The sequence below is a fragment of the Mytilus edulis genome, chromosome 2 (genome assembly GCF_963676685.1).
Source record: "Mytilus edulis chromosome 2, xbMytEdul2.2, whole genome shotgun sequence".
NCBI lineage: Eukaryota > Metazoa > Mollusca > Bivalvia > Mytilida > Mytilidae > Mytilus > Mytilus edulis.
In genome coordinates this window covers 30,093,136-30,108,888 of record NC_092345.1, presented here as the reverse complement: position 1 = coordinate 30,108,888, position 15,753 = coordinate 30,093,136, and the positions used below count along the sequence as shown (strand labels likewise).

The 15,753-nt window shown below is 32.4% G+C and overlaps 1 protein-coding gene across 1 annotated transcript; it reads left to right on the top strand.

Moving 5' to 3' along the window:
* Nucleotides 1-2,387: 2,387 nt before the first annotated feature.
* LOC139510801 (dopamine beta-hydroxylase-like) lies at nucleotides 2,388-13,446 on the top strand. The gene is made up of 12 exons (XM_071297331.1): nucleotides 2,388-2,396; nucleotides 2,797-2,946; nucleotides 3,739-3,903; nucleotides 5,051-5,134; nucleotides 5,599-5,778; nucleotides 6,443-6,545; nucleotides 7,924-8,090; nucleotides 8,417-8,599; nucleotides 9,139-9,198; nucleotides 10,625-10,752; nucleotides 11,284-11,437; nucleotides 13,314-13,446. Exons 1-12 carry the CDS (start codon nucleotides 2,388-2,390, stop codon nucleotides 13,380-13,382), a joined length of 1,452 nt encoding a protein of 483 aa, XP_071153432.1. The 3' UTR covers nucleotides 13,383-13,446.
* The last annotated feature ends 2,307 nt before the right edge of the window (nucleotides 13,447-15,753 follow it).

Here is a 15,753-nt window from a genome sequence, read left to right as displayed (position 1 = left end):
TTAGTTTTGATTTACACAATCAATCTATAAGTTACTGAAGTTAAATGAATCATTTTTGCTAATTATTATACAGTTGCTTCTTATGCTATTTGGACTTTCCTTTTTATGCTTTATGTTTTTGATTTTGGTTTTGTAATCTATAGCAACTTTGAAATATTCTTGCTATTTTACATCGGAAATTTCTTTATTGTGCAATATTTGCAGCAATCTAGATATATTTTCCAAAAATAAAAAAAATCACGAATATTGAACTGTGCTGTTTGGAAGTCAATCACTCCGAAAAATCTGATACCGTCATTACACTTTCTAATGCAACAACATTTGTAACGTTCATTTTGATTGGATAACGTCACTTATTTACATGGCATCAATTGACAATTGGTGCTATGGGACGTACGCGCAAGCGCAGACGGCATATGACAGATTTTAAAATCATGTTTTAACGTTATTTTCTGTCGGTTTCATTAGAATGGAGATAACGATATTGTACGTTAAGCTCCGACGGCATCAATTGGGGATTTGATGGTCGCAAATACCCGTTTACTGTCTCCGCTAACGCGTCGCCAGTAAACTTAATTTGCGACCATCAAATCCCTAATTGATGCCGTCGGAGCTTAAAATACAGTACAGTTATCTCCTAATTGAACATTTAAAAAATAACTGTTAAAGGAATAATGTGTTTAAAGCCGCAACATCAAATTAAAGTATTAATGCCAATAGAAGGGTACCGCAATAGAATGCCATGTTTTTGACTAATTATTGCCTTTACAGATAATACGTACATTTTAGGCAAATGATTTTGTTGGTGGTTGTCACGATTGTAATTCACCACATTATGCAGGAGATGCAGTTGATCTGAAAAAGGATATGCTCCGAATAAGTGAATTCTGGGTAGTATGCAAGAAAATGGGCGGATGGTTCTTTGATGAGGGAGACAGTCTTCATTGTGATTTGAGGGCAAATAAGGGTATCATATGATTTTCAATCTGTTTTCCTTGTTTTTAATGCTTTGCCATTTCCAGTAGTATTATATAATATCTTTGAAAGATTTACTGAAAATTTGTTCACATTTTTATGGGTACTAGACTTAAACTTAATTAATTGTGTTAACAACCGGTATCGTTTTGATTCACGTGCTGGTATTTTATTTCTTTCTTTCCGAAGCCGTTGATTTTTGAACAAATATGAATATGCCTTTGATTTTCGAATAACTGCACCTGTCTGGTCTTTAACAAAACATTTTGGTACTATATTTAGTCATTGCTGCAGTGCATTATTTGACAAAGTTGTTCCTTCTATTTTTTTTTTACTCTTACGGTGCAATAAAATACTGAAAAGGACGCAGAAGTTCGACTCACAGAATGTTCTTTCTAAATGTGTCTATCAAATATAGTTCCAGACCAATCCTAATAAGTTTAACATGCCAGAAAGCATGTAATGAATGCGTAATACACGAAAATCAACAAATACAGCAATATACAAGAAATCAAATGTCATCAATTACTTAAGCGGTAATTGAGGGAAAACGTGTCACGAAACTCATTTTTTTGTAAACACTTGATTAAATTTTCGACAACAAAACATTGCATCAATAACTACAAATTAATTCAGAGCTATCTTTAACTGAATAAAGAAATAAAGAAATATTCATCTTGTCAACACTCATTCAATATCCGGAATCAATTTGGGAAGCACCTGTCAAGCCTCGGTTCCATTGTCTGGGAGAGAGTAATGACCAACGAGAAATGTACGTCTTCATTTCTTTGCATGAAATGAAATTGGACAAGAATAACAAGATTAAAATATTTTTTCTAATTGATGGACCTTTAATTTACACTAAAGAATAGTAATTAAGAATCTAATTTAAGATTTGATTTAACTTAATATGGTGATTATTTGATACCTCTGGCGTCTAAAAAGGGCATGAATAATTTATTTACGACCTACACATATTACAGATAAGAAAATGCGCCAAAGTTCATTTAATTAAAAAAAATCGAGGTAGAATTACTCAGCTCTTTGAGCCTTTCTCAATAAGAAACTTTAAGGAACATATAAATGAAGAAATATAGTCTACGTTCGTAACTGGCATACGAATTGCACGTACTGATTCAAAGAGCAGCAAAATGAATTCTATTGCATTTGTGTGTTCTGTATTTTCCTTTTATATAATAACTTTTGCCGAACATTTTAAATATGAAACAATTCTTAGTAAGGACAAATCGCTCAACCTACAATGGAATGTGAATTATGCCGACGAACTAGTGAAATTTCGGATACAAGGAAAACTGCGACCAAACGAATGGTTAGCGTTCGGGTTTTCTGATTATGGTGAATGTGAAAATGCTGATTTAGTTTTGTTTTGGAAGGACTTATTTGGTAATAAAATGTTCAAAGTAAGTTCATCCTTTAGATAGTATGAATAATTTATTCACAAACGATTGATGAATTGAAAGTCAGATGGAAAAGAATATATGCAACAACCATTAAATTAAGAGTTACATAAACTAAGGCTTTCTCTTGTTTTTTAAACATTGTTTTGACTTTGTCACGTACACGTACAGTCATTAGTAGATGTTGAATTTTACACGGAAATTAAATATACTATTGGACTGTCTCGGCCAATTAAAATTAAAGAATCGTGTGAAAATTGTATGATTGTTTAATACAAAACTGTAAGTAGTGAGTCTTGATGGTCAACTTGTACTCCATTCATTCACTTATAAATCAAAATAGTATTTTTAGTTAATTTTGTAAAAAAAAATCTTTATTTTTATTAATGCCTTTTCAATTTAGGACGTCCATACAAACAATAGAGGATATATACACATTGACCAAAACCAAAACTACGTGCGGACACTTACTGAAAAGTTGAAATATAACAGGTTTACGCTAGAATTCATAAGAAAGTTTGATACATGTGACGAGGACGATTACAAACTAGACGTAAGTTTAATGGGTAGTGGAAGAGTTAAAATAAAACGCGGGTTATCTCACGAACGTTCGATATACAAATTATTCCCACTCTGTGGTAAAACATATGAAAACAATGATAAGCGATAGAAACTAGTTTAAGTCTAGTGCAGCTGTTTTCTTATACATTTTTATTTTGAAAAATTTTTGAAAACCTTGCTCACGCCTCAAGGGTGGGGTTGGAATATGTTGGGTGGTGGTGATGGTCTCTGTTCGTACGTCCGTCCCGCGAAACACATCAATACTCCAGAGACCGTTTGAGAGAAAGCTTGTCACTTTTTGAACGAAACTCTTTTGACACTCTTTATCAGAAAGTTCTCGTACTTGCTATGATTGTTTGTTCATATATACAATAAATGACCAGATAAGACTGTCATTATGATATGATCATTATTTCACTATAGTGCAAGAATGACACTGTTTAATGTAACTCCTCTGAGACTCTTTGACAGATTGCGATTTTGTATAATTGACCGTCATCCGGTGTACCGTCGTTATTATTCCGCAATACATGTAAAGAAACGTGTCTTTCGACTTATTTCAACTGTTGTACAATTCGCAGTATCACCTTGTATCACCTTGTTCAGTCTTGAATAACAAGAACAAATACAAATGCTCACGATTCACTTTAATAAGTCATCAATGTTCCGGTTCTACAATTCTATATTTAACATATAATTTAATTCTCATTTAGTTTCATCACATAAAAAATAGAATGTATTCAAATATTCGAAAATCTGATTAACAATTTGTATGTTTCAACAGAATGGAACGACACACATAATATTTTTCACTGGCTACGAATATCCCAGACATATCAACACTTTACAATATAAGAAAGGCCTACAGAGAGTTCAAATTTTGAAACCAGATATTCCAGATGTGAACATACCAAAAGACACAACAGTCATTGACGTCACGAACCAAGAGGTATGAAGCTAATAAATAAGATTAAAGTTTGCAATGTAGGCGAATATATATAAAATTTAGTCCTGGTATCTATGATGAGTTTATTTACAACCACTGAGTCGATGCCACTACTGGCGAAGATTTATTTCCCCGAGGGTATCACAAGCCCAGTAGTCAACACTTTTTGTGCTGACACGAATTATCATTGATATTGTTATATTTATAAATTAACTGTTTACAAAATTTGGATTTTTTTGAAATACTAAGGCTTTTCTACCTCAGGCATAGATTACCTTAGATGTATTTGGCAACACTTTTAGGAATTTTGGACCTCAATGCTCCTCAACGTCGTACTTTATTAGACTTTTTTTTAAAAACTTTTCTGGATTCGAGCGTCACTGATGAGTCTTTTGTAGACGAAACGCGCGTCTGGCGTATATATATAAAATTTAGTCCTGGTACATGTACCTATGATGAGTTTATTTCCGACTTTCCTGGTAACGCCAAAACTCAATGGTCTGCCGTAATCAAGTTCAACAAACTGTTCAGTTAAGCCAAATCTCAATTTTCTTTTGCAACTTTTTAAAATAGCACTTACACATTTTGGTATCTAATAATTGGAACTGTTTTATTTCCTTGGAAAGTATCAAATAAAAATTCTAGAATTATAATGTATAGAATTGTATAGATTATAAAATTGAGAATGGAAATGGGGAATGTGTCAAAGAGACAACAACCCGACCAAATAAAAAACAACAGCAGAGGGTCACCAACAGGTCTTCAATGTAGCGAGAAATTCCCGCACCCGGAGGCGTCCCTCAGCTGGCCCCTAAACTTATATATACTAGTCCAGTGATAATGAACGCCATACTAATTTCCAAATTGTACACAAGAAACTAAAATTAAAATAATACAAGACTAACAAAGGCTCCGGCTTTTTTTTTCAATTTTTAACAGTTTGACTACTTAATCTGCAGAAATTCTTTCTTAATGACAATTTTCAGAATTGATAAAAATGTTGATGAAACAGAAATCAATCTAGGCATGTAAATGGTATACGAAAATTTCTGAAAAACGACGGACTTAAATAATTTAAAATTTTAAAATACCAGGTAGTTACAAATGTGTAAAAATGGTCAAGTTCCTGTCTCAATATTTTTTTTTACAGATAACAGTTCCATCAACTGATACCACTTACTGGTGGTATCTAACTAAGTTACCAGATTTCAAACGGAAACATCATATCATCAAGGTAACATTAGAATAAGAAAACAAATATGAAGTATATTTAAATTATAACAAGAAAACAAAAATGTTTCTTCTTACCTTCTTATATTTTGTATTTAAAAATAAAATTGAGAATGGAAATTAAGATTGTGTCAAAAAGACAACAACCCGAACAATGTGCAGAAAACAGCCTTATGTCACCAATGGGTGTTCAACACAACGAGAAAATCCCACACCGGAGTCGGGCTTTAGCTGGCCTCAAAACAAAAATGTTTACTAGTTCAGTTAAAATAGACTTTTTTTTTTACTGAAATGAAGAAATAACACGCACATTACAATGTACGGCTATTTATTCTAAAAGTTTTTATGTAGTAACTAAGATGCAACTCCGTATCCATGATTTGATCATCTGAAATCATTATCAGTTGTGAAAATATTACAAGACTTTATAATATTATATAGAAATATTTTTCCTATGTGTTCTCGTAGTATGAAGGAATCATCGAGAAAGGCCACGAACATCTTGTTCACCATATGGAACTATTTCATTGTGAAGCCAGACCAGATGAAGTTGTTCCATCCTATAATGGTCCTGGCTTAGCGGAGGGAAAACCACCAGGGCTGTCAATCTGTCGTAAAGTCATTGGCGCATGGGCAATGGGTGCATCAGTAAGTATGATAGTAGTACACAAAGGTCGCGATCAATTCCAAAATAAAAAAATATCCATGGCTATAAAGATTTAAACTAACAATAATTTAACGAACCTATTCAAATTGACGAAGCGAAAGAATAGTTTTATACAATAAGATGGAAGTGAAATGTGTCTTAAGTGTCTTATTATCCGATTCAGTTTGATAATTTTGAAATTACTGGGTTTTTTTTCTTAATCTTTTTCACTTCCGACCTGTTCACTCTTTATGCTATGTTCCCCTCATTTTCACATTCTATCAACCTAAATGCAGGCTGTGTTGCATATTTTGGACTCGCTTAAAATATTAGAAAAGTAATTTACATTGAATCCCTAATTACTCAATATATTTAATTAGATAATAAGAACTAGGTAAGACAAAAACCATCATGACGATCCAATATAAATAGCTAAATATGCCAAATCAAAGAACTTCACTTGTCTTATATAATTTAAATTCATCTTTTTTTCCATATGCGTCATACAAACATACTCTTTACACCTAGTAAAATCCTTTAATTCGTTTTCTCATAAAAATATTCAGGTATTTGCACATTTGAATTGTATAATTCCTTGCATCTGGGTATCAGAAAAGCAATATTTGTTCAGCACCCTTAACTTGTGACTTTAATAATATATTACAGTCAGTAACATTACCAGAGGAAGCTGGAACGCCAGTAGGCGGAGATGGTTGGTCTAGATTTGTGCTGCTAGAGGTACATTATAATAATCCACAGCTGAGCAAAGGTAATTATAACAAGACTACTCACATCGCTAGACTAAGTACTATACTAAATATAAAAAAAGAAGATGAGGCATGAGTGCCAATGATACGACTCTTCACAAGAGACCAAATGACACAAAAATTAACAATTATAGGTCACTGTACCGTCTTCAATAGTGAGCAAAGCCCATACCGCCAGTCAGCTATTGAAGTTAAGACAAGCATAGAATAAGTTCCTCTGTTATGATTAAGAACAGACTTGTCCTCATCCATTAAGCTAGCCCAATCGCCAAGGTTTAGGTCATATGTCAAATAGTCAGTCGATCATTATTGAAGAGAACGAAGATGGTTGCATGCAGACACATGCATTGCTAATGGCTGCAAAATGATGCAGTTTGATAAGACTTTGTTAAAAATGAGAAACTAGGTTATTCATGCATGTAATGATGTATGACATGAAATATACTACTAGTAATTGTTTTGGAAGGATTTTCTGAAAAGACCCTCATTATTGTCACTTCTGTTAAAGAAAATATTCTAAAAGATATAAAATTTCCCAATAATATGCAATATATATGTTTAAAAGCCCAAGAACGTAACTTTAACACGCTTATAAGTGATAATGAAAATATATTCTACGTAGATTCACGAAATATTTCGTTGTACAAACTAGCTTCAACAGGAACGTTCAGCTATTCAAATGAAATCCGATGCTGCTATAATGGAAATTTTACAGCTTTTTAGAATGCAAGAATTGTTCACTGAATTCAAAGTAGTCATTTGTCACTGTTCTGTCTTGAACAACTCATTATCTAGATCATAATTAATTTATGAAGATCACCCCAAGGAACCAAATTAAAATTGACATAGTCGTTTTTACCATCATCAGCAGTTATTGTCTGTATACATCATCCGGTTTATTAGATATGAACGTAGTATATAGATGACAGTTAACATATCTTAAATCCAAGAGGCACTGGCTTCAAAGACTGAAAGAAGTTTAGGAGCATTCTTAAACAAATCGAAAAGTGACAATGTAGTTTCACTGTTTACAGAGATACTTGTATTATATATTCACCTCGAGAGAAGTCACTGTGATAAAAATGTAACGTTTTAAGCAAAACTACACTAACCCCTCGAAAGAAGTCAATGTGATAAAATGTAACTTTTTTTCAGAAAAAGATGTATTTGGTATGTTGCCATGACCGAAGACACATTCGATTATTTGAAATTATTCAGTTAGTAATTCCGAATGCTCTATGCCAATATGTTGATGTTCTCTGTTCGCATTCAGTTTTATACTGCCAAAACGCAAATATTTCAACAGATGTTTTGGCATGTAATATGTTTATCCTTTTTGCATCATTTTTGCTTATCCCAATTTACTATAATATTTTACAGATATTAAAGATTCATCTGGCATCCGTTTGTATGTTACAAGTAAAATTAGAAAATATGATTCCGGAATAATGGAGCTGGGGTTGGAATATACAAACAAAATGGCGATTCCTCCAAACCAGAACTTGTTTTCTCTGACAGGATACTGTATTCCTGATTGCACACGAACCGTGAGAATCATGTATTAAATTATAAAATAAGCAGCAGCTTTTTTTTAAAAACAAACAAGCCTAGATCTAGTAACATATCCACTTTTGATTTAGGTAAAATTTAAAAATAAAAAAATTTGGTTTTACAAATTTGATTAATCTTAATTGCGTTGCAACAAAACTATCATTAGGTATCTCATCTGGGATATAAAAAAAAAAAAAAAAAAAAAGAAAAGGATAGAAAAGCACATTTGTTGAATACTTAAAAGTAATTTGCATATTTGTAATGATATAAGTTCCTTTCACGTTTTGCCTCTCCATCGATATTTTTTTTCTTGATTTTGCAGGCGTTACCAAGAGCAGGCATACACATATATGCTTCTCAATTGCACACGCATATGACGGGGAAACGTGTATATACAAAGCATGTCAGAAATGGCAAAGAATTACCGGAACTGAATAGAGACAATCATTATAGTCCACATTTTCAAGAGATAAGAAGACTTCAAGAACCGGTCGATGTTTTACCAGTAGGTGTAATCATATTAGATGATAAAGTAATAAAACTACAATCAATAAAAAAAGAAAAGAATATTTCATGTTTGCTTTATGTACGAATGTCACTGACAGCTATAATAATTTTAAAAGCACATCGTTCATCTTACTTAAGAATAGGAGAAATGATAGCAATTATATGACTGTAATGTATTTGAACCAAAGCTGCAAATACTTTTCAGATTAGAAGACTGATGTAATGTTCAATTGTCTGCTTTGTCTAAACCGGTTTTGTTCATTTTGTATTTCCCCAAGCATATAGCCTGTGATTGTCTTAAAACAAAAAGTTTGATGGATGTGTTATACCGATTTGATGCATACATGTACGAGATGCGTTTCTTTCTTAGCCAGAGAAATGTATCATGCTCATACGTAAACGCTTAATAAAAATTGAAACTATAAGAAACGTAAAAAGTGTCTTAAAGTTATGAAGTTCGAAAACTGTTTAAAACATTAAAAAAACAATTGTTGTCAATCATATATACTAAAAATAATATACTACTTTGTCTTGTAGGGAGACAGTCTTATAACTACATGTGAAGATAGTACACTTGATAGAGAGAACATTACATTAGTAAGCAATCTTTTTAAATGTAAAATATGGTAAAAATCAATCAGCATTACAATTAAAATAAAATTACAAGTCCTTTTTTTTTGGAATAAATGTTTGAAATATAAGTTTAATGAACATACACTTCAGTTTTAATGACACTAGTCTGAAATTTACTGACATTTCAATTAGATGACAAATACATTGCGGTATAAGATTAATAAAACTATACTGATAGTACGAGAACACAGTAATTAAACTTTGATTTAACACTTTTATACATAACACTTTGAAAAAAATGAGACAGGAATTAAATATAACGGGTAAATAAGTGATTTGGTTGTTGAAAAAGGTGAAAAATGAGTATGGCTTAATCGGTCAAACTGAATTTATAACCCCTCAATATGAAGTTGTCCCTATATGTTTTGTTTATAATGACAATTACCTCGGACCATGCAGTAGGATGACACTCCCTTCCCTTAAGCGCGATTTAGCAATACTAGAACAGCTTTCCAAAGAGAAAAATGATGAATGCAGCGTAAGTTTTTTTGGGGTTATTTTACTAACAAAATCGACAGTCAAGTATCGTTCTCTTTTATTGACATAACTGTGTGTGTTCTCTGAATTTCTGTTACTTGGAGACCTTAAATAGATATAATTATACTTGATATCTAATAAAAATTGATGTTGAAAAATATATGAAATTTTGAGACTACGCCTCATAGTATTCAACGCTAGTAATGAATATTAGTCTGAAGCGGTCATTTTGATTTAAACAGATCTAAAACACTGAACAGAATATTATAAAGTCATTTTCAGTTTTTAGTCAATTTCAGACCTAACGACTGCAGTCAATTCCATACCGTTTATTGAGATTATTCGCTTGCAGTTGAGTAAATATGTTCAGTCTATGTTCAAACTGTTCAGTAGTTGATATTCACCTGTAAAGATCAACATCATACTGAATTGTCTGAAAAGCTACCGAACATTACTGAATTGACCGCAAGCGAGTTGCATTTACGGCAGTCGATTAATACAAGAAATACTGAAAGACTGAACACGAAATAACCAATTATTCATGATATTATTAAGTCTGATCAGATGAGGTTTATATAATAAAGATTACTTCAGACAAAATATGTTTACTATTTTAAGCAAGCAATAGAAGTTCAAAAAGTCTAAAATGCTGTGTGGATACATGTCATATCCGTAGACCTATTATCAGTCAGTTTTAAAAACCCGAAAGGCACGTCGATGAACGTATTGATAATAAACTAATACATTAATAAATATAATTTGTTTTACAATGAGAATATGCATGCTTAAATTAAAGTCTAACAAGTTGTTTTAATAGTTTGGTCACATTGAAAAAAATATGTAATAGAAATATCACAAAATAGTCAAAGAACCAATATAAATATAACTTAGCTCGATACGTTTTGTATTTTAGGGTGGCTTTTCCATTAAAGAAGAAATGTGTGTAAACTACATTCATTACTATCCAGCAGTTGATTTGGAAGTCTGCAAGAGTTCTGTCGATTCGGACGCCCTTCGGGCATTCTTTAGATTCATGAATAAGTGAGATATATAATATCATAGTTAGTTCTCATACACCTTTGTAACCCTGGTATCTGATGAGTATATCTAAAATCATGGGTTAATGTCACTGCTTGGTGGAAGGTTTCCTACCCGATAGTACAAGCAGCCAAATAGTCAGAATTTCTGTGTTGATCTGGTCATTATTATGAAATGACTGTTAAAAAAGAAATTTCTAGATACAACAGATATTTTTTCTCTAAGAATAGGTTACCTAAGCTGTGTTTGTCAAAAACGTTTGAAAATTTTGGTCCTCGTTGCTCTTCAACTTCGAATTCGTACATTATTTTGCCTTTTTAACTTTGTGTTTTCGAGCGTTTCTGATGATTTTTTATAGACGAAAGACGTGACGTATACAATTCTAATCCTGTTTCTATAATGAATTTTACAATACAACAATAACGAGTCAATAACAGACAACATTTGAATCTTTGTGGCATCTATAAGAGTAAGTTGAAAATATTGTTGAATTTTTCTTCAAAATAACATAAAAAATTAAATTTTCATTTTTAGACGTTACAAAGATAACACCTCATCGACGAAAAGCATTGCAGAAAACTACCAGTCCATTAAATGGTCTTATCTAGCAAGTCAGATGTTGAGCAATTTTTACGATATCGCACCATTATCGATGCAATGTAATCGATCAGATGGAACCAGATTCCCAGTGAGTACCTGTCAATTACATCTTTTACATTTTGTTTGTTATGACTTGAATGTGCAGTTTCTTATAATTTTATAAACCATGTTTCTTCTCTATCAAATATAAAAAAGAAGATGTGGTATGATTGCCAATGAGACAACTATCCACAAAAGACCAAAATGACACAGACATTAGCAACTATAGGTCACCGTACGGTCTTCAACAATGAGCAAAAAGCCCATACCATACCATACTTCTCTATCAAAGTTTATTCAAACCACATTCAAGTTATCAAGGAAATATGTTTAAAGAAAGGAAATTGTTTACAGCAAACTAATCCGTGGCATACAGATAGTTAGTAAATCTGATATTTTTAGAAACTGAGTGATGGTGAAATTTAAAAAAAAGCAAGTGTTCTGTTAAATGGTTCTAGAAAAAGGGACATTAGCTATCAAATTCATGTTCGCCGATTCAACTCAAATTCTCAAATTTGATTTATAACATACTAAATCGTATATACAAATTATAAAAAATCGACTAAAATAAACAATTTACAATGCACGGGCTCAATAATATGGGACAGCATTTCGTGAGTAGTTTAGTCTAGACGCCATCTAATAAATTCTTGAGGTGACATACAAAGTCTACTGACAGTCATCCAATATAAACATTATTATAGATATATATAGATAGCGAACTCGTGCAATTGTTTTTTTCTAGGTCTGTTTGATTTGGAATAATAGGTTAAAATATATGTAAATAATCAGTTCTTGTGGATAGAATCAGTCAATCAAATGGGTTATACTGGTTTTACTTTCAATGTAGATATTCCTTTCCTTTTAACATCTAAACACGCATGATTCACGGGAACCCGTCCCTAGCTAAAGATTAAATTTAAGGTCACTTTAATACAAATTGAATGATATCGAATTATTCAGTTTCAAGTGAATTACTCATCAGCAATATTTCTCTGCCTATTTTGACAATTTTAATTCGACTGCTAAAAGCGAATAATTATTTCACTATTTCATACTCATTTATGATTGAAAACCAAAAAAACTATTTTATTTTTTTGTTATATCTGGTATACGTAGATAATGTCACTTAAAGGCCGATGAAATTGTACTCCAAAATTACAGTCAAAACGTTCATACAACTTACAATGCAAAGTAGCAAAAAAAAAATTGTAATACTAGTACACAAAAAAAGGTTGGAAACACAAATTAGCGAGGTTACCTTAATATGAAAAATTTCCACTCACTTCCTTAATATTAATTTGTCACTTTGTCTAAATACATGGTAAATATAATCATGTGTAAATGAAATTACATAATCCTGATCTTGAATAAACCACATAAGATAAAAACAATACTTTATAAATACATGCGTCCGAAGCGCATTTCTGGATTAATCTTCATCTGGAACGCTCAAAACCAAATATTTGAAACCAAAGGATGTATAAGAATTAAAACAGTTAAAGAAAAAAGGCAACAGTTGTATATCGCTGTTCAATAGCCATAAACCGATTTAGAGAAAACAAATCTGGTTTACAAACTACAACCAAGGGAAACACATTATGCATAACGGAACAACAGAAACACTGAACTGCAACACAAACAATGCCAACATATATAGAAACAGACTTTTTGATAACAACTTATGGAGCTTTATGATGAAAAGGAACTTAAAATAATAGCCAAAGTCCATCTCAGATCAACGTTGCCTGATGGAGTTGTAACCTTAGTTTCTTAATAATCATAAAGTATATAATCGAAACCCAGGAAAGGTTTCCAATTTGAATTATGCCGGTACCGAAGCACCGACTACTGAGCGGATAATAACATTGGAGACTGATAAGTGTAGATATGTCGGTTGACAAAGTTAAGATTTTGTTTTGCAGGGCAACTGGAATAATAAAGACATTCCAAGGATAACACTACCAATCACAACCCAGAGTGGCAGTTGTTAATCATTCCACATGGTCAAATACCTTATGTTTTACTTACTCAATGTAATAAATGACTATGCACGTATCACTTGTATCACTTGTATGTAAAGGACAATTCGAATATTTTTACAACTTACTATTGGTTTTGCCCTTTATATAAGATTATTATAAAAAATCTCAAAAATACCGAACTCCGAGTAAGTTTCAAAACTGAAAGTCCGTAATTAAATGGCAAAACCGAAAGCTCAAACACTTCAAACGAATGGATAACAACTGTCATATTCCTGACTTGGTACAGGCATTTTCATATTTGGAAAATGGTGGATTAGACCTGGGTTTAAAGTTAGCCAAACCACTCACTTGTATGACAGTCGCATACAAATTCCATTATATTGACAATGATGTGTCATGGATGTGTTAACAAAACAAACAGTCAAATATAGAGGTACCTAAAGGCAAAAACGAAAGACAAGAAAACAAATATTTCCAAATCCCTTTTCTCCTTTGCCCAAGTTGGATATTTGTATCATTGGCAATTCTACTTTATCTAATTATATCTATATGCGAGTAAAAAAAAATCGAGTTAGAATTAATATTTTATGTTATTCTATTTCCAAACCATATCTACTAGGATGAGCAACTGTTGGGAAAATTACTGTGAGCACTATAAACGTACTTACATCACAAAGTGGAACAATCTGTTTATCAAATGTCTCCTTCATTATTATCTGATAAGTGAAGTAAATCTTGGCAATTATAACCTTGATGATACCTACGTCAAACCCATCAGAATAATAACTAAAAGGTTAAAATTAAAGTTTTTTGTATAAAATAAAATTGTACTGTTTTAACAGAAAAGTTGCATATTTGTTTATAAATTTACCTTTTATGACCTCCCCTTGGCGTTCAGTATAAATATTACTAAGTCACATATTAAAACTTAGTATGTACGACCTTATCCGATATGCTACTAAATCGTTTTCTGAAACGTTTGAGTTGCTCTTCAAGTTGCATAATTTTCAAACTATAGGAACTGGAGACGAGAAACTCCATTATATAACATAGTTGTTAACCTACTCAAACTCAGACTTTGAAATACATACATGAAATACATATATCTCAACTTGTAAGAATTGCTCGTGTATGTAACAACGTACAAGTTTTAGCGAGAGAAGTTGTGTATTACTGAAAAATTATCACACCAGGACATAAACACAAATTATTTACTAAATTTTATCATCAATACAAAAACATCATTCGTAAATATAATTCAACATGCAGACATCTTATACCTTCAGGTATTTCACATCCAATTTTTTCTGGTAATATTTTTAACTGTGCCCCTCTACTTGCCGACTTGTGTCTTTATTATTATGATGCTGACCTCATGCAGGAACTTCTTAGGAAGAAAGACAAGAAGCTAGTAATATCCTTTAACTCTACTTTCCGCTATATAGATGATTTTCTTTCGCTAAATAATTCAAAATTTGATGACTATGTGGAACGCATCTATCCCATCGAACTAGAGATAAAGGATACTACAGATACAGTTACGTCAGCCTCATATCTTGACGTATATCTAGAAATTGTCAATGAGGGTCGGTTGAAAACAAAACTTTACGACAAAAGAGATGATTTCAGCTTTCCAATTGTGAACTTTCCATTTCTAAGTAGCAACATTCCAGCAGCACCTGCATACGGGGTATATATCTCCCAATTGATACGATATTCCCGTGCTTGCATTTCCTATCGTGATTGTCTTGATAGAGGGTTGCTGCTCACAAGGAAGCTATTAAACCAAGAGTTCCAAATGGTGAAGTTGAAATCATCCCTTCGTAAATTTTACGGACGCCATCACGAGTTGGTTGACAGTTACGGAATAACCGTTTCACAAATGATATCGGATATGTTCCTTACGTCGTAACTACAATCCCCTTCCCTTTCATGAATGTGACCTACCGAATTAGACTATTTACCGGATTTGTTATCACATAAGCAACACGACGGGTGCCACATGTGGAGCAGGATCTGCTTACCCTTCCGAAGCACCTGGGATCACCCCTAGTTTTTGGTGGGGTTCGTGTTGTTTATTCTTTAGTTTTCTATGTTGTGTCATGTGTACTATAGTTTGTCTGTTTGTCTTTTTCATTTTTAGCCATGGCGTTGTCAGTTTATTTTAGATTTCAGAGTTTGACTGTCCCTTTGGTATCTTTCGTCCCTCCTTTACAAAGCACAAAAATATCGGCATTCACGTCAAAAGCTAACAAAACCTTAAAACAGACTTATTAAGAAGGGATATAGTTACGATACTGTTGTCAGGTCATTAAAGATTGCATATGTTGGCCTTAATATTGATATACTTATAGGGTCTTTGCATCGGAAATAAACACAT